Here is a 23,912-nt window from a genome sequence, read left to right as displayed (position 1 = left end):
GTATATTATATATTGATCAACTAAATCAGAATTGGATCTTTATTTAGAGGGCTTTAGTGAAGTTCCACTTTAATAATCTTTATACAGTACAGTGTGATGATTGACAGGTGGAACCTTTTGAATTGGCTATTGTTTACGCCTGTGCACAATGTCAGGACACCGGATTCTACTACAGAAAAATAAATATAAATACATTCTCAGATGAAACATTCTTGCGAGCCAATTCTAATTCACTGGATAGTAAAAGTTAAGGTAAACGTAGGGCTGGGCGATATATCGATATACGCGATATATTGCGGGTTTGTCTCTGTGCGATATAGAAAATGACTATATCGTGATATTCGAGTATATGTTCTCACGCAGTTGCTTTTAGCTGCTGGCATTACACTACAGGCTCTCCTCGCTCTTTCCTGTCTCTCCTTCTCACAGACAGACAAGCGCACTTTCTTACACACGTCACATACTGTCACGACATATGTCACATACGTATACACCCTCGCGCAACAAAGAGGTAGCAGCATGGGTAACGTTAGCTGTGATGCTAGCGCAGCCGTGCGAGTGGTAATACGAGAAAGAGAAGGTGCGAATCTGGTAACAAATGAAGGAATAATTAATTCCCCCAAAAAACAGCAGGGGGTCCATCGTCTGGCGGTGGTTTGGCTTCAAGTGGGAATATGTCGAACAGACAACCATAATTTGTCAAGTGTGGGGCAAAAGCGTTGCTATAAAAAGTAGTATTACTGCTAGTATGTAGCATCATTTGAAAAGTCACCTGCTAGCTAGAGAATGAAGAGTGCTTACTCCGCATGTCAACATCTCCGTTCGGTGCCACACGCCCACACCATCAAAATGTCGAGGCAAACATTTCCAGATCAACGCCGTATGAAAAAAATAGTAATTTTTTAAAGTTGTGATTTCCTTCTCTGCATGAAAGTTTTAAAGTAGCATATATTAATGCAGTATGAAGAAGAATGTTTTAATGTAGACACATAGAATCATCATACTGCTGTGATTATATGCATCAAGTGTTCATTCAAGGCTAAGGCAAAATATCAAGATATATATCGTGTATCGCGATATGGCCTTAAAATATCGCGATATTAAAAAAAGGCCATATCGCCCAATCCTAGGTAAACGTTTAAACTATTTAAAATTATCATTGTCAAATGCTTAATGTTGTGTAAACTTTTGACTATATATAATTATATGTGGTTGGACATGCGAATAAATTTTTTTCAAGTGGCCTTAAAATGACATTGAAAAGCATTAAATTAGATTTGCTGATACCTGTAGAAACCCCGTTTGATCGTGTTTTGCATTTTGTCTCAGGATCGGAATGTTCTCCAGGAGATGCGACGACTTACCCACCCAAGTTTGAATCAGTTCCTGCTCCTGGTAAACTTTTGAAACGCTTTCGTTTTGATGCTTTAACGTACTGTTTTCGCCCATCGTGGTGGTGCTGAACACATTTATCCCCACATAGCAGGTCCGTGGAGAACGGCCACTGAAGAGTGGGGCACCGAGGACTGGAATGAGGATGTGAGTAGCCAACCTCACGTTGAAGAGGAAATGCCCTTCGTGCTTCATCACAGCTGACTGGAACTATTTCCAAAACCTATATTTGTCTTTGTGCAGAAATAACTTCATTTTATGTTATAATGTTAGAAAATTGTTTTCTCTCCACAAGCAGCTCTCTGAGACCAAGATATTCACAGCTTCCAGCGTGGCAGCCGTTCCACCGCCTCAAGAGAATGTTACCATCACCAAAGGACAAAGGTGAGAGGACATTTTCTTCTCCCTAAAACAAATCCATGATGTGCTTTGTGATGCGTTTTTTTATGTTACCACGCAACACGACAGGATAAGGAGAAGGAAATATTGTTTCTTTTCATACTGTAGGATTGACCTTGCGGTGCTCTTGGGGAAGACTCCTCCGTCCTCCTCATCGGAAACAGAAAACCCCACAATGGAGGCCACCCAGTCACTGGTTTTCAGCAACTCCAAGCAGGCACCACCACTGTCCCAAACCACCTCCAGCACCCCGTACACTCAGCACAGCATGGTGAGTGATAGTGAGTCGGCAACGCTGTGAAAGGAACACATCCTCTGCTTTTGATTAGGGGTTTACTTCCTCTAATAACGTAATACATCACTATATATGATTTCGTATATAAATGATAATAGTACCATTTGAAACATGTTAAAGCCTTTTAATTTGGCTGCCGACATGTGCGGTAGCATATTGCCTCATTTCCCGTTGTATTATTTTCTCAAAACTTATTAATCTACCGGTACTTGCTAATTTACTGTAACTATCTGGTTAATTTATTTTGTAACATGGTTCTATCTACACGTATTTTTATATGTAATAAGCACTTATTCTAATAATTAAAAAAATATCGAACCACTGTTATCGACTATATACTGATAGTATCTAATCATTACTGTCGATTCTTGTATCGAGATGCCAACCACTGTTTGTATTCAAGAGCTTTAGCTTAGCGGTTAGCATATCCTCCTACGGTGTGCAGTGTAGAATGTTAAGCTATTACTCGTCCTTCGGGAATGATACATGGGGGGAAAAGTAGTTTATTTGCTGCCATTGAGGCGAAGATTACTGACTTGGAAGTGGCGACACTGGATGGCTGCTAAAAGCCAATCGCTACAGCGCGTTGAGGATGTGGTCGTTGGCCTGGCGCTGTCAGATTTTCGGGGCACAGCGAGAATGTGTCAGCCACATGCATTATCCCGACATAACGAGTATTAAGATAAATTTATGTCGTCTGTATTGCACAACCCTACTGATGTTCAATAAATGCAGGTCAGCATGCTGAACAAGAGCTTTGGGGATGTTGGGGAGCCTAAAGGAAGTAGCACCGGGACAACAGGCTCTCAGTTCCTGGAGCAGTATAAAACAGCCCAAGCACTGGCTCAGCTGGCTGCCCAGCACTCTCAAACGGCACCTGCTAACGCCAACCCCTCATCCTGGGAGACCAGTGCCAACTCACGGGCACAATATGGTGAGTTGATGCATGATCTACCACAGAATGGAAGGATATAGGTTGTTTTTTACTGATGTGCTTTTTTTGTGTAGATATGAAGGCTCAACCGGAGTCCGCCATCCACACGCCTTTCCCAAAGCGTCAGCCCTTCCAAGCCGCCTCCACCACGTCGTCCATGTTGGATGTTTTCCTGCCTCCCTCGGCCTCCGCCTCCTCCACTGCTGTTTCTTCATTACCCTCGCAAACAACATCCACGCCGCATGCTGCATCGCTGCCTGCTTCCTCTCTTCCAAAAATGGTGTCTGGCCCGTCGCTAGGTCAGCAAGTTTCGCCGAGTTCCTCAGATGTGCAGGGTTCCAGTCCGCTGCCTTTGCAGCAACACAAACTCAGAGCGCAAAAGAAGAGGACATCCATTGCAACAAAGGTACAAGTTTGTTTTGTACAGGTTTTCTCCATTTCCTCAAATAGTGACCTCAACTCTTAATTAGTGCTGTGCCTCTCAGGAAAAAAAAATACAATCAATTTGGTTGTTATTACCATAACAGTTCGGCATGTTCCAATCAGGGTTTTATGCTGCCGATTACGATTTCAATATCCATGAGCGAGACCGGCCAATAGCAATATTTAGGAGGTCATATTATGATTTTTTCCCCCCTACATTTAAAACCCTTTCTTGTGGTCTACATAACATGTAATAATGGTTCTGTGGTCAAAATTGTGCATAGATTGTTTTATAGACCATCTTTAAGCCTCTTTTCACTGTCTCTCCAAGATGCGCCGTCTTATTTACTTGCCGAAGCCCTCCTCCAGGCCACGCCCCCTTCGACTGTGTTTCCACCCAATCAGCCATGTTGGTAGTTTTTTAGCGCTTCCATATCAAGTCTACTAACAGACTGCTTTGTTGGCTTTTTGGACCCATATTAAGTAAGTAAAATAGACGAAACTTGGTGAATGGCGAGAAACACTTGCTGAAGCCCTGAGAAGTGGCAACCGAGTAATGGACTGCGTAAACCGGATGTGATGTAGGGGGCTGCGCCTTGTGTGGAGTGTACTGCTCAGGAAGTGATGTCCCCAAAATGGCTGCACTCTTAAGGCTTCTAGTGGCACTCAAAATGAATGAATGAAGCATTCGTACACCTGACATGGTTCAAACACAGAAGTGTATTTGGCTTGATCTAAAAGTTTGCAAATCGAACAGTTTGTAAAAAGAGGGTCGTAAATCAAGGTCCTACTGTATGCTACTTTGTATTGGAAAAGGCAACAGCTGAGGATGCATTTGCATGTATGAGCCAGTCTGCTCCACAACACAAATAGGGCTGGAAAGGGCATGTGATTTCGCAATGCACTGTGGGTGACGGGTAACCATTTTGGCTGGACATAGTATTTTTTTTACATGGTTGTACGGTAATGTGTGGGAGAGAGAGCAACAAACTGGATTAAAATGGATCGTACAAAATGCGTGCGTCAATTTTTATACCGGTGAAGAATGTCCGAATGCAAAGTCTGTCAATGCTCATTGTCCATTCAAATTTACACATAATCTACAGCTTTCATCTCAGATGTTCGCGATGGAGTCAGGGTGCCCACCCTCATTTCATAAGCAGGTTTCCTGCAAAAAACAAGCCCATTATTACTTTTAAGTACGTTGATCACTTCGCTACTTCTCCAAAAATAATACTCATTTTTGTGCTTACACAAGACTAGAAGTAAACATGCTTTTTTCCAAGATACTGTACGTTGTTTGTCGCCTACAGCTAGCTGCATGGCTTAGCCTACTAAATTCCACGTGTCCAAGTGAATAAAACACACTTTGATTCAAACTTGCCAGTCTGAAAATGCAGTGAACACACCGTGTACAAGGTGATGGCGTTAAAAGACATGTTTGATTGTCTCAAGGTTGCTATCCAGGCTATTAGCCATGGATTTAGTAGGTTCGTAACCCAACTTTCTACAGCTTTGCATTCACGCTGGAAATAAGAAAAATCTCACAAAATCCTTTTCTTTTTACTGACCGATCATGACCACGATTGTGCCAGTTAATGATGCCGCATGTTCGTGCCATGTTTTGAATTTCTGAATAAAAAATTATAATAAAAAAAAACCCTTAAGCACAGAGTTCTGTATTCAGCCATGTAAATAAGTGAGTCCAGTAAGATTTAATTCATTTTCACGTCACACTTTCAAGCCCTACAGAGAAATAGTAGATGCTTGACTACAATGGCGGACTCGCACAAAGCGCTTCGGGTAAACTTCTACCATACATGGAGATATCCGCTGACATCACACAAAAAAGCGGCACAAATTGGGCAAATTCCAAAGGGCTTATTTGGAGGAAGTATGAAGGACTTCAAGATTGTTTTATAAATATCTGCATTGCCTTCATAGTTTGATTTTACATTTATGGGACCCAAATACACTAACAGATACCAATAGGTAAGACAACTCTATATTTCGCATAATAGGATCTCTTTAATTGATAATTAACTGCAATTTTGTCAATTTATTGATGGGAGTGCTATTTATAGTTTTAATAACATCAACACTATTTAATTTAGTTCCTTATTTTCTTGTATTACTACATATGATTGTTTGATCAAAACAAAGTCAATAGTACGTACTAGGGAAGTCCCGATCCGATATTTGGATCACATCGGCCGCCAATATTTGCCAAAAAATGCGTATCGGCAAGGCATGGGAAAATGCCAATCCAGATCCAGTTTTAAAAAAAAACTCCGGTCCGTGTTTTCCAACGCACCGATTTAAATAATACATTCCACTTTTCTGCTGCTCCCTAATTTCCGTTCCGCATTTTCCAGCAGACCTTCAACACATCCACAGGTCTGTGGATTCTCATGCAGTTGCTTTTAGCTGCTGGCATTACACGACAGGATCTTCTCACTCTTTTCTGTGTCTCCCTCTCACAGACAGCAAGCGCACCTTCTTACACACGTCACATACTGTCACGTCATACGTCACATACGTTTACACCCTCTCCCAGCAGAGAGGTAGCAGCATGGCTAACGTTAGCTGTGATGCTAGCGCAGCCGTGTGACCAACGCTCTCTCTAAGGTGCGCGCCTGTGCAATTGCGCACTGTTTAAGCGTCCTCTGCGCATAGCAATTATATGCCACGCACAAAATCTAATAAAAAAATAAGCGCATAACAATTTTCGACACACGGACACGACAGAGAAAACAGTTTTCGTCATCATTGTTCAAATATTGTAACGTCTATCGAGACGCTTATCTCCATTCGGTGCCACACGCCCACACCATCAAAATGCAGAGGCAAAAATTTCCAGATCAACACCGTATGAAAAAATTAGTGATTTTTTTAGTTGTGATTTCCTTCTCTGCATGAAAGTTTAAAAGTAGCATATATTAATGCAGTATGAAGAAGAATGTTTTAATGTAGACATGCAAGCCTTGAGAGAAAATTTTGAAAATCAAGACTACATTTCCTGCAAATGGGTGCATTTCTACCCTATATTTTAACTTTAGATTTATTCTCATATCAAACTCTTTTGGCTGTCTTTTTGACACTTACATCCGGCGCCCCCCCTCCACACCCTGGTGTTGCACCTTTCCTGCTTCCTGCTCTGACCTTAGTCGAAAAGCGCAGGGGAGACACTTCTCCAGGGCCGATGTATGCTCGGGGCAACACCCTTCACTTTACCCGGCAGTGGGTCTCCACAGCGGACGACTTTAGGGTGAATGATGAGTCTGGCGATTAGTTGCAAACCTTGCTTTATTGATTGCTTGCCCACAGCCAAAACAACACACAACAACTAGTCCCCGCCCGCACTCAAGCAACCGCTCCCTCTCTTCTCTCGCCCACACACTCACTGACGTCACTCACCTCACATGCTGTCACCTGTTAAAGGGCCACACACACTCATACGCTACTCTCATAACACTGGATTATAAATAATGTAAATAATTCAATGTGATTATCTTGTGTGATGACTGTATTATGATGATAGTATATATCTGTATCATGAATCATGGATCCCGACTTAAACAAGTTGAAAAACTTATTCGGGTGTTACCATTTAGTGGTCAATTGTACGGAATATGTACTTCACTGTGCAACCTACTAATAAAAGTCTCAATCAATCAAAACACATAGAATCATCATACTGCTGTGATTATATGCATCAAGTGTTCATTCAAGGCTAAGGCAAAATATCGAGATATACTGTATATCGTGTATCGCAATATGGCCTTAAAATATCGCAATATATAAATAATGTAAATAATTCAATGTGATTATCTTGTGTGATGACTGTATTATGATGATAGTACCGGTATATATCTGATAGTATATATCTGTATCATGAATCATGGATCCCGACTTAAACAAGTTGAAAAACTTATTCGGGTGTTACCATTTAGTGGTCAATTGTACGGAATATGTACTTCACTGTGCAACCTACCGTATTTTCCGCACCATAAGGCGCCCTGGGTTAAAAGCCGCGCCTTCAATGAACGGCATATTTCAAAACTTTGTCCACCTATAAGCCGCCCGGTGTTGTAAGCCGCATCTAACTGCGCTAAAGGAATGTCAAAAAAACAGTCAGGTCAGTCAAACTTTAATAATATATTAAAAACCAGCGTTCTAACAACTCTGTTCACTCCCAAAATGTACGCAAATGTGCAATCACAAACATACGTATATCAACATGGACAGAGCTGCGTGAAAAAAGCCACCTGGCCTCTTCGCGTAAACTTAAACTTACCTTAACCACTCGCTCATCTTTTCTTCATCCATCCCTTCGAGTTAGCTTTTATGATGACGCCGGCTGGAAAGGTCTCTTTTGGCAAGGTCTTCCTTTTGAATATCACCATGGGTGGAAGTTTCATTAGCATGGCAAGCTAGAACCACAGTGAAGGATGACTTCTCATTCCCTGTGGTGCGAATATTCACCGTACGTGCTCCCGTTCCACAGTGCGGTTCACAGGAATATCAGTTGCTGTGAAATACGGTAGTAATCCGTGTGCGGATGGAGAGATTGCGTCTTTTCATGAACCGGATCCTTGTCGCTTTGTAGGAGCCATTTTGTGGTCTTTACAGATGTAAACACACAAAGGAAATGAAACGTACGGTGATATCCGCGCGCTTTTTCTTCTTCTACGCGGGCGGGTGGTTGCTTACAGTAGAAGAAGAAGCGCTTCCTGTTCTATGGGGGCGGGTGCTTACCTTGGCGGTTGCTTGTGTAGAAGAAGAAGCGCTTCCTGTTCTACCGGGAAAAAAGATGGCGGCTGTTTACCGAAGTTGCGAGACCGAAACTTTATGAAAATGAATCTTAATATTTATCCATATATAAAGCGCACCGGGTTAAAAGCCGCACTGTCAGCTTTTGAGTAAATTTGTGGTTTTTAGGTGCGGCTAATAGTGCGGAAAATACGGTACTAATAAAAGTCTCAATCAATCAAAACACATAGAATCATCATACTGCTGTGATTATATGCATCAAGTGTTCATTCAAGGCTAAGGCAAAATATCGAGATATACTGTATATCGTGTATCGCAATATGGCCTTAAAATATCGCAATATTAAAAAAAGGCCATATCGCCCAGCCCTAGTTTCAATGATGCCATTTCTGTTTGTCATGTATAATTTTGTCTATTTTGTGTTTATCCTTGAATAAACAGGTCAGTTTCTTGTTACCAACCATTGTGTATTATTCAAACTCCCCTAATTCAGCTGGCTAGTTGTTATCAAGAGTACTGAAACCCTTTTCAACATGATTCTGACAACTAAGTAGGCTAAATAACTTTAAACTTTAATACAAGCTCGGATAGGTCAGTATCGGTCAGTATCGGTATCGGTCAGTATCGGTATCGGATCGGAAGTGCAAAAACAATATCGGTATCAGATCGGAAGTGCAAAAACCTGGATCGGGACATCCCTAGTACGTACACCAGAACTAAACAACTACTATTCACTACTCTTTTAAATCCTTTGGTTTTTGCTCTCAAAGTACTTCTGTGTCCAGGGAATTACTCCCTGAGTTTGTAAACAACAAAAAAGTGATTTTGAGAAAATAAAAATATCAACCTAATCACTCTAGTACATATCATATCTATACTAATACTACCCTCGACACCACCGATTTATTGTCCTGGCTTTGACAATGTTCACACACAAACAGTTATTATTCCCTCGCTATGATCTATATGAATAAATACAGTAATTATGTTGGGTCCAAGACTTAAGATTTTAAAATATCTCCCAAATCTTGCTCAGATTCCAGCCATGGCGGTGGAAATGCCAGGCTCAACAGACATCTCAGGCCTTAATCTACAGTTTGGAGCGTTGCAGTTTGGCTCGGAACCAGTGCTGCCAGAATACGAGTCTGCCTCCTCCAACGCTGCATCCGTCACCCCCATGCAGAACAGCCTCTATTCAAGCCCCAGCAGGTTTGTAACATTCCCCCAGCACTTAGGATGTAACAATGTCAAAATCTCACGGTATTAAGGCCACTGTGCGATATTGTGGTATATGTCAAAAAAAGAAAAAGACTTAAAAATGCCATAGTGTGTAAAATTAAGTGGCAGGAATGGTTAGAATAAACTCATTTACTGTAATTGAACACAAACCTAATGCTAAAATGTTCTAATCATTTATTACCACAAACAAGTATTTTTAAGTGCAAAGTATTGTGCGGGAACATCTACTGTGTCTCTTAAAGGGGAACTGTATTTTTTTATTTTCCTTTTGCCTATCGTTCACAATCATTATGAAAGACAAGAACCCCCTTTTTTTGTTTTTTTAAGTAGTCCAGGTAGTTAAAAGGGAACTGCACTTTATTGGGAATTTTGCCTATCATTCACAATCCTTATGTGAGACAAGCACACATAAGTATTTAATTTTTTTTAATGCATTCTGATCTTGTAAGCAGATGATAATAAAAGTCAGCTATCGATGGAGCTAATGGGAGGTGCATTATTCCGCCTATAAACCGCTCTAAAAACATTCAAAAACCTCCATCGTTGTATATACACTCTTAAGTATTAGGGGTGTGCATTTCTACCTTAAAGGTGAACTGCACTTATAATTTCGATCAAAAGTCTGTTTACGATGGAGCCTATGCGAGCCGTTCAATTCTGCCTGTGAAGCCTCTAAAAAACATCCAAACACCTCAATTAGGGTTTTAAATACATGAAGTAAGTACATATGTAATGTAGTAACAGGCACAGTTATAATATTTAATTTCAAAAAGGCATCGAAACGTTTGCTTTTTTTTGTTTCTTTATTACTGATTATTACCCACTGCAGACTTAATGAGAGCCAACAAACATAATAAAACATCACTTACTGTGCAAGGACTGCTGGGATGTTCATGTATTCCCATTTAGATGAAAAATGTCTCATAATCCTCGCAAAGAAACGCCGCTTTTGGTGTCGTTCTAACCAGTTCCAGGTCCTGAATGTGAAGTGTCCCAACTTGTCGGATTATATTCTCAGCCATCGACTTTCCAGGTAGGAGGCATGATTTATGATCTATAATAAACTTGCAGGGAAGCGAGGAAAAAGCAGACCACTCGATGATATAAACATCGGGACAAACAGAAGTGATTACCTTGCCGCTATAGTTTGTCTGCGTTTGTGCATATAATAACAATATCACCAATACTTGGTTAATATTCAAGTCAAAAAATTTAAATTGAGTATTGTTGGTGTTTTTTGAATGCATTAAAAAAAATCCATTCAGCGTCATGTGTTTCATATAGATTGTGCACGATAGGCAAAATTCCCAGTGGAGTTCCCCTTTTAAATGGCAATCCGATATGCATCAGATGGAAGCTTTGCATGGTGAAAAAAAATGTAATGGATCATGTCAGAACAATGTCAGTGTATTTAAAAAAAATAAACAGACATAACAGGCGGATCATGTATTAATATGAGCAAAACTATCAACTTCAAGACATTGCAATCCATAAACCTTACGAAAAAGATGTAAACAAAACACTTTTGGAAAAGCCACCAGGTATTTATTGTTTGCTCAGGTCGCAACAATAAAATACAGAGAAAAGCAAGCCGCAGAGGTGTTATAGCACCACAGTAAACTAAATGCAAGGTACAAATAAGTGCCACCACGTAAACAAAACAGCAGCTGTAGTGTAGAAGCTCAAATGCTTTTTATAGTGCCATTCTGCTGGTTACTGTGCAGCTAGGTCTTTATCTTTAGCACACGTACAAGAACAGTGTATTAAATGCTGCGATTACCTCTTAGAGTTGTGGCTATGTTGGGGCTGGAAGTCTTTCCAATCAATGTCCTTGTCTTGCCAGTTGGTAGTGCTGCTAGCATTAGCATCCTTAGCTCCCTCATTGCCCTCTTCAGTGTCTGCATGGCGTCACAACAGGTGTGTGCTCAGATAAGTCGTGCTGCTGCTACTTTATTGCTATTTGGCCATACTTTTATCCAACTGACCATTCTTTTTAAAAAGAGATTTGCATTTTTGTAAACTCTTTTGGTGCTGTCTGCACTGGTGGTTTGTTACTGTCAGTCGCAAGCGAGAATGTTACTCTTGTGTTACGTCATCACAGAAGTTTGTAGCAGAGCTCCAATCAACCGATTCATGACTTTTCAACCGGACATCGACCGATCCATTCTAGATATAGATCGATTCAGAGGCCAGACAAATTATGTATTCATATCTCTAAAGTCAAAATTAGATTTCGAATTGTACCGATTCATTTTTTACACCCCTCTAAAACATGTAATATGTACGTGTTTTGCTCATTTTGATACATACGCATCACAATGTTCGCTATTTCCCACTACAGTAACTACTGCTACTACTAATCAGCAAACTTTATAAGAGTAAAAAACGACTACTTTGGGACAAATGATTTAAATCATTATATTTTTGAGCCTGAAGGACGATGAATTGCAAGTTTTAGAAACAGTAAATAGCAGATCCAGCAAGTAGCACTGTTGCTAAGTGCTGAATAAGAAATACAAACTACAAACATAATAAACCTATCTTACTGTACAATATCTGCTCTCACTGTAATGCTGACTGATGGATTGTTTGTATCTTCTCATTTAGATGAAGAATTGTTAAAATACTCAAGCAGGAATAAAAAATAAAAAAGGTGACGGAAACTAGCGTCTTTTCGTGTCTTTCTCGGCTTCTCCGGGTCTAAATTGAATGTCAAATTTGACCAGTTTCTCGGTTTATGGCCACAACCTTTTTACCTTTTGTGAGAGGCATGATTTTTAATCTAAAATTAACTTTGACCAACTCAGAGGTGATGCAGCAGCTCTCCGGCTCAGTATGTCAATAGCAGCATTAGCTAAAAGTAGTTCCTCAGCATTGGTACTTATAATAACAATATTGCTAATACTTGATTAATATTTAGGTCACAAAATGTAAATGTAGTATTGATGGCAGTTTTTGGATATTTTTTTAGGGGGCTTTATGCGTGCAATAGATTACTCCCATTCGCTGCATTGTTCGCCAACTCATATTTGCCGTATATTACAAATTAGAGTGCATAAAAAAATAAAAGTCTTCTTGTCTTAGATAGGGATTGTGAATGATGGGAAAAATCCCCCCCCAAAAAATACAGTTGCCCTTTAAGTAATTGGATGAACAGTTCCGTATTCACCTCTTCCTTGCCTCGTCGTGGGGTTTTCACTGGATGCTAGAAATCACCCAAGTGGTTGTGACGTAACATGTAAATACCATCACAATCTACAGTGAGTCAATTCCAGCTCTTTCCAACTCCAGCCAGATGGAGCTGTATGACCAGCGAGCACCCCAGACTCGACGTTACCCGCCCTCTGTCTCATCCTCCCCTCAGAAGGAAATGCAACCCAAGGTAGGCCTCAATACATCCCATTCCTATTTGTACCTGTGACGTTGTAGCTGTTTTAGTCATTGTGATGCTCCGTTGGTCTTAGATATGACCCTGTGAATATCAAGCGGTGTTTCTTCGTGACTGTTTCAAAGAGCCCATCCTGTTTAGCTTGTCTTCAATGGGCTGTTTCCATAGAAACCCGTAAGCTCACCTTCATTGTTGGTTTTACAGAATGGCTTCAGTTCCCTACAAGCGACGCAATCTGTGGAAAGTAAGCCTCAGGAAAATGTCACAAATGTCATTTTGGCACACCCTAAGATTAGATAGTTATTGAGTTGCTTTCAATCTTATAGCTGCAGCAGGTTCTGCAGTGCCGATCAAAGCTACGCCTGACTCGGTGGCACCAACAGCGTTGACGGACAGCGGCTCGGGGTCCGCCTCCTTGCTGACAACATCGAATCAGGCGTCACTTAGTTCTCTGGGGCACAGTGAAGACCTGCCCCCGAGCACTATGCCGCCACCTCAGCACAACAGGTGAGGAGGGTTGTGCTCAAACACAAGTCAGCAGCTCCCATCATGTTTTGACTTCCTATTTAAAGAGTTTTGTCTTGTTGCAGTGTGCTCTCGTCACAACAGAACAGCCTTGCTCCATCTTCAGGTCGAACTTCCAACTCGAGCTTATTGGTGAGCTTTCCATGTCACGCTAATAGACTTGAACTCTTTGCTGCACATGCATGGATCCAATCTCCATACATCTCTTTGAGCGCTACATTTACTGAGATGGCAGGAAGCCATTTCTAGTTGGTTTGCCCTAATGGAAGTATAATTGCATCCATCCTGACCACGTCTTTTACCTCTGCATCTCAACAGCACCCCAACGTCGACAGCGACTCCAGCCTCCATTCCTCCTCCTTCCCTCCCTCCTCGGTTGTGTCGTCGTCTTCGATCCCTGCCGCGTCCTCGGGTGCAGCGGTGCAGGTGTCCCTGGGGGTACCACCGCAGGTGTCTCACATGGGCTCCTCCTCCGTTTCGGCGCCGTCTGGCCTCGGCCCCGTCAGCAACCTAAACATGGGACTCAACATGGCTGTCATGGGTGCGCCGGCTGTGGCGTCCACCATGTCGGCCTCAATAGCCGCTCCCTCCTCGGCGGCTTCTTTGTCCACACGCAGCTCTGCAGCAGCCTCAGGTTAGTCCTAATTTGACGCTTTTATGTGATGAAATCTAACGTCATGGTTACGAAACCTTTTTGTACCAAGCAGAGCCAAAATGTTTTGCCTTGCAAGTAGGGATGGCCTAAAATCTATCGCAATATATATTGAAGCCTCTTGCGATGATATAGATCACGATATATAACTTGGAATATAGGTGGTAATAATAGAACCATTTCAAAACAGGTTGCAAGTGTCCTAACGGGACAGTGCGGTGCGACAAATTTACTCGGAAGTGCGCCGTAAAATAGACCGTGCGTTTTAAAAAAATAAATAAAACTCACTCGTGCAAATAGGGATTTAATTTCTCTCATCGCATTTTGCTCCTAAAATAAATCCATCCAAATTATTATTATTTTATTGCCTATCTGTATAGCATGTTTGAAATAAACTTAAACTTTAACCATTGATTGATGTTAAAGTGTCACTGATCACCCTGTGCGTGTCCCTCCCTCCTGCGTCATTAACAGAGTGGAGCCCTGCTCCCCTTAGTTCACACACTCAGTCTTCCAACACTAAAGAAACAAGATCTTAGTTGGAGCAACTTGTCAGTAAAAGACCATGTTTTTTTACTCGCAGCTCTGCAGCCTCCTCAGATTAGTCCTAAATTTGATGCTTTTATGTGATGAAATTTAACGTCATGGTTACGAAACCTTTTGATACCAAGCACAGCCAAAACGTTTTGCCTTGCAAGTGGGGATGGCCCTAAATCTATCTCAATATATATTGAAGCCTTTTGCGATAACGATATGGATCACGATATATAACTTGGAATATAGGTAATAACAGAACCATTTCAAAACGGGTTGCAAGTGTCCTAACGGGATTGCGGTGCAACAAATGTACTCGGAAGTGCGCCTTAAAATAGACTAAACAAAAAGCTGTCACACGTGCAAATAGGGATTGCAATTCTTTCATCGTATATTGCTCCTAAAATAAATCCATCCAAATTATTATTTTTTTGCCTATCAGTATAGCATGTTTGAAATAAACTTAAACTACAACCAAATAGACAAGGGATTGACGTGGAAGTGTCACTGATCACCCTGCGCGTGTGTCTCTCCCTCCTGCGTCATTTAACAGAGTGAAGCCCTGCTCCTCTTAGGTCACACACTCAGTCTTACAATACGGAAGAAACAAGATCTTAGTGGGAGGAACTTGTCAGTAAAAGACAATGTTTTTTTACCCGCAGCTCTGCAGCCTCCTCAGATTAGTCCTAAATGTTGACGCTTTTATGTGTATCTAACGTCATGGTTACGAAACCTTTTAATACCAAGTACGGCCTAAATAGATGGCCTATATCACAATATATATCAAAGCCTCTTGCGATAACGATATATAACTTGGAATATAGGTAATAATGCAACCCATTTCAAAACTGGTTGCAAGTGTCTTAACAGGACTGTATGGTACGACAAATTTACTCGTAAGTGCGCCTTAAAATAGACCGTGTGATTTGGAAAAAAATAAAAACCTGTCACACGTGCAAATAGGGATTTCAATTATTTAATCACATTTTGCTCCTAAAATAAATCCATCCCAATTTTTAGTATTTTTGCCCATCTGTATAGCATGTTTGATATAAACTTAAACTATAACCATAACCAAATAGACAAGGGATTGACATGGAGGTGTCACTGATCACTCTGTGCGTGTGTCCCTCCCTCCTGCGTCATGAACAGAGGGGAGCCCCGCTCCTCCGAGTTCACACACTCCGTCTTCCAACATGGAAGAAACTATCTTAGTTGGAGGTACTTGTCAGTAAAAGACAATGTTTTTTTCACCACCTTAATACTTGAAACAAACTGCATTGCAAGCTAGCAACTACAAGGGTCGGAAGGAATATTGAACAACAAATCGATGATTGAAGTGACAAACTTGCCATCCAAATAATACCCCGTTTGTTGACAAGAACGCAGCCATGGAAGCACATTCAAAGTATTTATTAAGCAGAGGCAACACAAACCAGTGAAAAGAGCTGCTGTCAGAGCTGACAAACTGCCGTTGCTAGCCTGCTAAGCTAACGAAAACAGCTCAAACTAAAATGTTAAATACGGTATTTAAGTTAAAATATTAATATTAAGACCGAGCGTGGACTCGCTGACGTCACAAGGCAACAGGCAACACCTTTTTAAAGGCGCACAGACGCGCAAACTGCTCTCATGAAACTTATGCCAGATATTTGAATTTTTTTTTAAAGTAACACATTTGTTTTTTTCCTGAGTAATTAATTATATTTATTAAAGAGTAATTCTGTTAGTCATTCAGTTACTTTTTTGGTAAAGTAACGAGCAACTACAATTAATTACTTTTTTAAATTAATTTTCAGAACACGGCCTGTCACACAGCATCATGAAGCAGTTGGCAGGTTGGTGTTCCTGTCAAATCTTTGTATGTCCTACAATAATGATTGCCTATAAACACCATTGTTAAAGGCCAATTATTTTCATGTTGCTGCTGACGTTTAAACATGTCCTCTTAAACCAGGGAACTTTATTTCACATTTTTTGTGTATGTTTTTTTTAGCTGAAGAATTGAGCATAGTTTGTTTTTTAAAGAACATTTGAGATTATATTTGAATTAGGGCTGGGCGATGTATCGATATACGCGATATATCGCGAGTTTGTCTTTGCGATATAGAAAATGACTATCGTGATATTCGAGTATACGTTCTCACGCAGTTGTTTTTAGCTGCTGGCATTACACTACAGCCTCTCCTCGCTCTTTCCTGTGTCTCCTTCTCACAGACAGACAAGCGCACCTTCTTACACACATCACATACTGTCACGACATACGTCACATACGTATATTCCCTTGCGCAGCAAAGAGCTAGCAGCATGGGTAACGTTAGCTGTGATGCTAGCGCAGCCGTGCGAGTGGTAATACGAGAGAGAGAAGGTGCGAATCTGGTAACAAATGAAGGAATAATTAATTCCCCCAAAAAACAGCAGGGGGTCCATCGTCTGGCGGTGGTTTGGCTTCAAGTGGGAATATGTCGAACAGACAACCGTAATTTGTCAAGTGTGGGGCAAAATCGTTGCTATAAAAAGTAGCATTACTGCTAATATGTAGCATCATTTGAAAAGTCACCTGCTAGAGATCGAAGAGTGCTTACTCCGCATGTCAACATCTCTGTTCGGTGCCACACGCCCACACCATCAAAATGCCGAGGCAAACATTTCCAGATCAACACCGTATGAAAAAAATAGTGAATTTTTTAGTTGTGATTGCCTTGTCTGCATGAAAGTTTTAAAGTAGCATATATTAATGCAGTATGAAGAAGAATGTTTTCATGTAGACTTGGGCTGCAACAACTACCGGTAATCGATTAAATCGATTATAAAAATAGTTGGTTAATAAAATAGTCATCGATTCGTTGGATCTATGCTATGCGCATGCGTAGAGGCAATTTTTATTTATTTATTTTTTATATATATATATTTTTTAGAAACCTTTATTTATAAACTGCAACATGTACAAACAGCTGAGAAACAATAATCAAAATAAGTATGGTGCCAGTACGCTGTTTTTTTTTCAATAAAATACTGGAAAGGATAGAAATGTAGTTTGTCTCTTTTATCCGATTATTAATCGAAGTAATAATCGACAAATTAATCGATTATCAAATTAATCGTTAGTTGCAGCCCTAATGTAGACGCATAGAATCATCATACTGCTGTGATTATATGCATCAAGTGTTCATTCAAGGCTAAGGCAAAATATCGAGATATATATCGTGTATAGCGATATGGCCTTAAAATATCGCGATATTAAAACAAGGCCATATCGCCCAGCCCTAATTTGAATGTTCGTTTATTATTTTCAATACGTTTCCTATTTTCTTTTCTCACAACATCTCTTAAGTTTGGATCCTATTGTAAAAAAACGACTTTTCTTACTTGCTGGTACCTGTTTTGTGTATATGGGATCCCCATCAGTCCCAACATTTTTAAATGAAGGCATGGTGGAGATATTTAGTCACGTCAACGGCTATTTCCATTTGTATGTTAGTTTATGAGCCAAATCACTTTATATCGGATATGAGTTTTGGTCCATATCGCCCAGCCCTACACTCGTGTTACCGATAGTGCCAGCACAGTTAAGGGATTTTTGTATTTAATTGAGCGTTGCAGTAGGCTTTATGATGGCATTATGTTTATATGTATGAGTGCACATGGGTATGTTCAGTATTAATAATGAAATTGTGATTATTTAAGACATTTCATATAGTTACACAATTTTTTCTGTCCCACAAAAAAATTATGTGATACTATTTTCTTTGATAATTTACTGTAAATAACTAGTTACTTTCTGTTGTAACATGGATTTATCTGCTCTTCTATTATTGTGGGGCGGTATAGCTCGGTTGGTAGAGCGGCCGTGCCAGCAAATTGAGGGTTGCAGGTTCGATCCCCTCTTCCGCCATCCTAGTCACTGCCGTTGTGTCCTTTGGCAAGACACTTTACTCACCTGCTCCCAGTGCCACCCACACTGGTTTAAATGTAACTTAGATATTGGGTTTCACTATGTAAAGTGCTTTGAGTCACTTGAGAAAAAGCGCTATATAAAATGTAATTCACTTCACTATTAAAATGTAATAAGCGCTCATTCTTCTGTTTGGATATTTCACTTTAGCTCTATGGATGATACTACAAATTTGGGTATTGATCCAATACCAAGTAGTTACAGGAGCAGTATTGGCCATACAACTGTTCATACATAAAATGTTCAAGATCATTCAATGATTTTGTTTTTGAATCGACAAAAGCGCAGCATAACAACATCAATTAATAATTTAATTATTCACTTATTCCCTTTTATTACATACAACATTTATATTAAAGTCAATGGTGCAAAATAAATAAACGAAAGCAAAATCTACTATTAGCTCTTATTTCCTGAGTTTGTAAACAATAAAAACGGCAGGCGATTTTGTGATAATAATAAATAGCAATCTAATCACTGTCGTAATGACATACTGAATGATATGCTGATACTTTACTTTGATTTATTACTGTTACGTGTATCGATCCAACCACCTCTGTTTACATTGAAGAGCTTTAGCTTAGTGGTTAGCTATACGTTTTTGTATCCTTATATGGTGAGTAGTGTAGCATGTTTAGCTATTCTTTGTCCTCCAGTGATAACGATACCGCCGCTAAGGAGGCGAGAATTCCGGATTTAGAAGCTGCATTGTGGCGGTACATTTGCCGCTAGCGATGACGCTACAATGGATTTAGGACACCTTTGTTCGTTTGTCGCTCTCAAATTTGCGGGACTTAGCTACATTCTTTCATCAATCATGCATTTTCACAATATATCAATAGCATTAAAAGCTTGATTGTCGGCCAAACTTACATCAATTATCGTGCCACCCCACTTGTAAATACCGCCGTTTTCGCTACCTTTGCTTGCCAGACTATTTCGTTCAGATTTCATGTTGATATTTCAAATATTCCTGCGTATCACCAGTTGTACTCATTTGAGAATCAAATGGTTACATACAATTCTACGTAGATATGTGTCTTTATAGCTTACAGATCTTCATCTTGCCATCAAATTTAGGGAAAGCACCTCCAAATCTGCCACCCGGAGTGCCCCCTCTGCTGCCCAACCCGTATTTAATGGCTCCGGGACTACTGCATCCCTACCCTGTAAGTTTCATGCAAATTCTGCGTGCATAAAGCGTTTGCGTAATAACCAAAGTAACATGTCAGCCTCAGGTGTACGGATATGATGACCTGCAGATGCTGCAGACAAGGATACCATTGGTGAGTTTTGATTTGTTTTTCTATGTGATATACAGTATATGGCCATTAATGTTTGTGCGTGCGTGCGTGCGTGTGTGTATATCATATATATATATACACACACACATACAAAAAACCCAAAACCAGTGAAGTTGGCACGTTGTGTAATTCGTAAATAAAACAGAATACAATGATTTGGAAATCCTTTTCAACTTATATTCAATTGAATAGACTGCAAAGACAAGATATTTAATGTTCGAACTGAGAAACTTTATTTTTTTGCAAATAATCATTAACCCAGAATTTAATGGCAGCAACACATTGCAAAAAAGTTGGCACAGGGGATTTTTACCACTGTGTTACATGGCCTTTCCTTTTAACAACACTCCGTAAACGTTTGGGAACTGAGGAGACCAATTTTTGACGCTTTTCAGGTGGAATTCTTTCCCATTCTTGCTTGATGTACAGCTTAAGTTGTTCAACAGTCCTGGGTCTCCGTTGTGGTATTTTAGGCTTAATATTGCGCCACACACTTTCAATGGGAGACAGGTCTGGACTACAAGCAGGCCAGTCTCGTACCCGCACTCTTTTGCTATGATTTTATATATATATATATATATATATATATATATATGTATATATGTATATGTATGTGTGGGGAAAAAAAATCACAAGACTATTTCATCTCTACAGGCCTGTTTCATGAGGGGGCTACCCTCAATCGTCAGGAGATTTCTCCTGACGATTGAGGGTACCCCCCTCATGAAACAGGCCTGTAGAGATGAAATAGTCTTGTGATTTTTTTCCCCACACATACATATATTGCGCTCTACTACGGTATCGAGCACTATTTTTTTGGATAACCTTATTAAGACATATATATATATACTGTATATAATTTTGATAGTCCATTAGTCAACGGTTATCTTAACAATCATTCGACTAATCAGATAATACAGCGTACACATTTACTTTCTCAAATTTTTCCATCGACTTCTAAATGCAGCTAAGTTACAGTATTTTAGGCATGGGCTTGCGAACAACAAAGATGACTAATTAATTCATAAATATTTATACTGCAACTGTGCTGCTCATTCAGCTATTCCAAAAATTAAAATGACTAGTAAAATGTCCATTTAAAAGAAAGGGAAGGTAAAGTGTTAAAAAAAACTATTACATTTGTTGATGTAATTAAAAACAGTTAAAATAGCAGCAATGAAAACAAACAACAAAACACAAAATTTTACTTCCTAAAAAAGAAAAGCATTTTGTGATGTTTAACAAGCTGCACACTGGTATATTGACTATTAACTCTTGGCAGTTTTAGCACTGTAATAGACTCAATGTGTAGAATTCTATATTCGATTAATTATTAAATTGTTGGCTATTTGATAGATTTTATGTTTAATCTTATTATACCTCCACATTGGTGCCTGTCTGTATCTGTGCGTGTGTGTGTCCACACGCACATGCACGCGCGCATGTGCGTTTTGCGTTAAAGTGCCTTTTTTGACGACATTGCAAATAGACTCAATGTGTAGAATTCTACATTTGATAAATGATTTAAATGTCAGCTATTTAATAGATTGTATGTTTAATCTTATGATACTGCCGCATTGGTGCCTGTTGGTCTCTCTCTGTTTGTGTGTGAGCATGTGTGCGCGCGCACGGTTCGTGTTTGTTAAAGGTCCTTTTTCAGCATTGCAAATTGATGCTGCTTTAAAACGTACTTGAATTGATGTAGACAAAGTTTAGCTGGCTGACTTTGGCTAAACTGATAGTTATTTTTCACACAACTTTGTCTCACTCTTCTTGTTAGCTAGCTAGCAAGGTGGAAGCTAACACTCTTACCGAGGGTGAGACCGCAAATGTCCGACATCTTGTCTCTGCTTTAAATGCTGGCGTATCACAGATGTACTGCCGTAAAAACAAGGTCCGCTTTGCAAAATGAGCACGGTATTAATTTTTTAACAAAAATAAGAGGAGATATCCTCAAAATGTACATGTTATCACTGACGTTGTATTTGCGAGTGACCCTCGTGCGCATGGAAAAACACGAGTGATGACGTCACGACAATTGTCAACAAATATAATTGTCGGCGACAAATTTTATTGTCGACACACAGGGAATTTGCGTGTGTGTGAATATATTTTAATCTTTGTTTGTTTGTTTTTTTAGGATTATTACAGCATTCCCTTTGCAACCCCAACAACAGCACTGACTGGGAGAGAGGCCAGCATGACAAACAACCCTTATTCTGGTGAGCCACCCTCCCATTTAATACATCAGCACCTTTGCTTTGGCTTAATGCGACACATATGATACCCTTTGTCTCCAGGTGACTTATCCAAGTTTGGTCGAGGTGATGCGTCCTCGCCGGCCCCAGCCACCACGCTAGCTCAGACGCAGCAGAACCAGAGCCAGGCGCACCACTCGACCCAGCAGCCTTTCCTTAACCCAGGGCTGCCACCTGGCTACAGCTACACAAGCCTCCCATACTACACTGGCATGCCTGGCCTGCCCAACACCTTCCAGTACGGTCCTGCTGTGTTCCCGGTGAGAATGGTACACACAAAGTCGACTAAATGATTTCTGAATCAAAGCAAAGTGAGGAATACTTCCTTCCTCCTCCCAGGTGGCTCCTACCTCGGCAAAGCAGCATGGAGTGAATGTCGGCGTCAACGCGTCAGCCACACCCTTCCAGCAGCCTAGTGGCTATGGTTCCCACGGATACAGCACTGGTGAGCTACCATGACGTAGACACTTGATTTTAAGGCTGTATGAAATTATTTGAAAAGATGTTTGTGCAGCATTGTGTCAGTGGATTGCTGCAGTACCACTCAGTCCTTAATGTCACAATTTGTTTCATCTTGACCAAGCGCGTGAATCATAAGTTTATTTTTAGACTTTGTGTTTGCGTCTTGTCGTCGTCGGGTTGGTCTTGCTGTTTTTGGCCTTGACACAAGACGTGACTGCCCTTCAAACAGGCTTTGGAAAGCTTGAAGGCAGCTCTTTGTTCATCATAGCTGGGCTTAGACTGTTATGATTATGCTGAACTTCAATTGCTTGCTTGTCTCATTTCATTTTGATAAGTAGAAATACATCCTATTTAATGGATGAGCATTCTAATTGATTAGTGGATGAATTAATTACCAAGAATGGATTTGGATTAATTGTTTAATTGCAATTGAAGACAGATAAATTGCAATATCTGTCTGCAACCAGTAGAGGTGCTGCTGATTACATTTGAGTATGGCCAACTCGATTTCAAAGTTGGTAGCCAACATGGTGCACTGTAGTCACGTGAAGAACTTTTGACCAATCATTTAGGACAGTAATTCTCAAAATTTGGTACACGAGGTCCATTTAGTGGTACGCCAAATAATCACTTGATTAAAGTACAGTGTTTTATTTTCATATATTCAAATGCTATTGTTCAAACTGTGTATTGTACAGTAGCCTGAATATTAAATGTACTTGTTAAATAAAACCACTGCCTTGTTTTTAATGAATACTTGCTCCTACTGTATTTTAATGTTGGTCATAATGGTGGCCAAGTGTTTTGAGGTAGTACTTGGTGAAAAAGTTTGAGATCCACTGATTTAGGAGATCCTCTTACCATAATCTCTCTGATCGGTCAAAAGCCCCTCACACTCGCCTTGTTTGCTACCAACTTTGAAATCGAGTTGGCCATACCGTATTTTCCGCACTATAAGGCGCACCTAAAAACCACAATTTTTCTCAAAAGCTGACAGTGCGCCTAATAACCCGGTGCGCTTTATTACGATTCATTTTCATAAAGTTTCGGTCTCGCAACTTCGGTAAACAGCCGCCATCTTTTTTCCCGGTAGAACAGGAAGCGCTTCTTCTTCTACGCAAGCAACCGCCAAGGAAAGCACCCGCCCCCATAGAACAGGAAGCGCTTCACCCGCCCCCATAGAACAGGAAGCGCTTCACCCGCCCCCGGAAGAAGAAGAAAAAACGCGCGGATATCACCGTACGTTTCATTTCCTGTTTACATCTGTAAAGACCACAAAATGGCTCCTACTAAACGATCCGGGTCATAAAAAGACGCAATCTCTCCATCCGCACACGGATTACTACCGTATTTCACAGCAACTGAACCGCACTGTGGAA

General features: G+C 40.4%; 1 protein-coding gene across 20 annotated transcripts in view; it reads left to right on the top strand.

Moving 5' to 3' along the window:
- ubap2l (ubiquitin associated protein 2-like) overlaps positions 1-23,912 on the top strand; it is a 46,154-nt gene that overhangs the window by 10,064 nt on the left and 12,178 nt on the right. For 5 of the 20 annotated variants that reach the window (XM_061931248.1, XM_061931242.1, XM_061931235.1 and 2 more), the window contains exons 10-27: positions 1,330-1,395; positions 1,484-1,539; positions 1,688-1,776; positions 1,900-2,062; positions 2,822-3,020; positions 3,095-3,426; positions 9,253-9,425; positions 12,747-12,837; positions 13,048-13,087; positions 13,170-13,350; positions 13,434-13,500; positions 13,687-14,002; positions 16,354-16,392; positions 19,590-19,678; positions 19,742-19,795; positions 21,954-22,035; positions 22,114-22,340; positions 22,411-22,516. In XM_061931248.1, coding sequence (XP_061787232.1) covers positions 1,330-1,395; positions 1,484-1,539; positions 1,688-1,776; positions 1,900-2,062; positions 2,822-3,020; positions 3,095-3,426; positions 9,253-9,425; positions 12,747-12,837; positions 13,048-13,087; positions 13,170-13,350; positions 13,434-13,500; positions 13,687-14,002; positions 16,354-16,392; positions 19,590-19,678; positions 19,742-19,795; positions 21,954-22,035; positions 22,114-22,340; positions 22,411-22,516 — 2,370 coding nt within the window. The remainder of the gene's footprint in view (positions 1-1,329; positions 1,396-1,483; positions 1,540-1,687; positions 1,777-1,899; positions 2,063-2,821; positions 3,021-3,094; positions 3,427-9,252; positions 9,426-12,746; positions 12,838-13,047; positions 13,088-13,169; positions 13,351-13,433; positions 13,501-13,686; positions 14,003-16,353; positions 16,393-19,589; positions 19,679-19,741; positions 19,796-21,953; positions 22,036-22,113; positions 22,341-22,410; positions 22,517-23,912) is intronic. The other 15 variants (XM_061931250.1, XM_061931249.1, XM_061931241.1 and 12 more) reach the window with 9 other exon arrangements.

The sequence above is a fragment of the Nerophis lumbriciformis genome, linkage group LG37 (genome assembly GCF_033978685.3).
Source record: "Nerophis lumbriciformis linkage group LG37, RoL_Nlum_v2.1, whole genome shotgun sequence".
In the NCBI taxonomy this organism is placed as follows: Eukaryota; Metazoa; Chordata; class Actinopteri; order Syngnathiformes; family Syngnathidae; genus Nerophis; species Nerophis lumbriciformis.
Note: the sequence above shows the minus strand (reverse complement) of the source record. Positions and strands in the feature narration are given on the sequence as shown.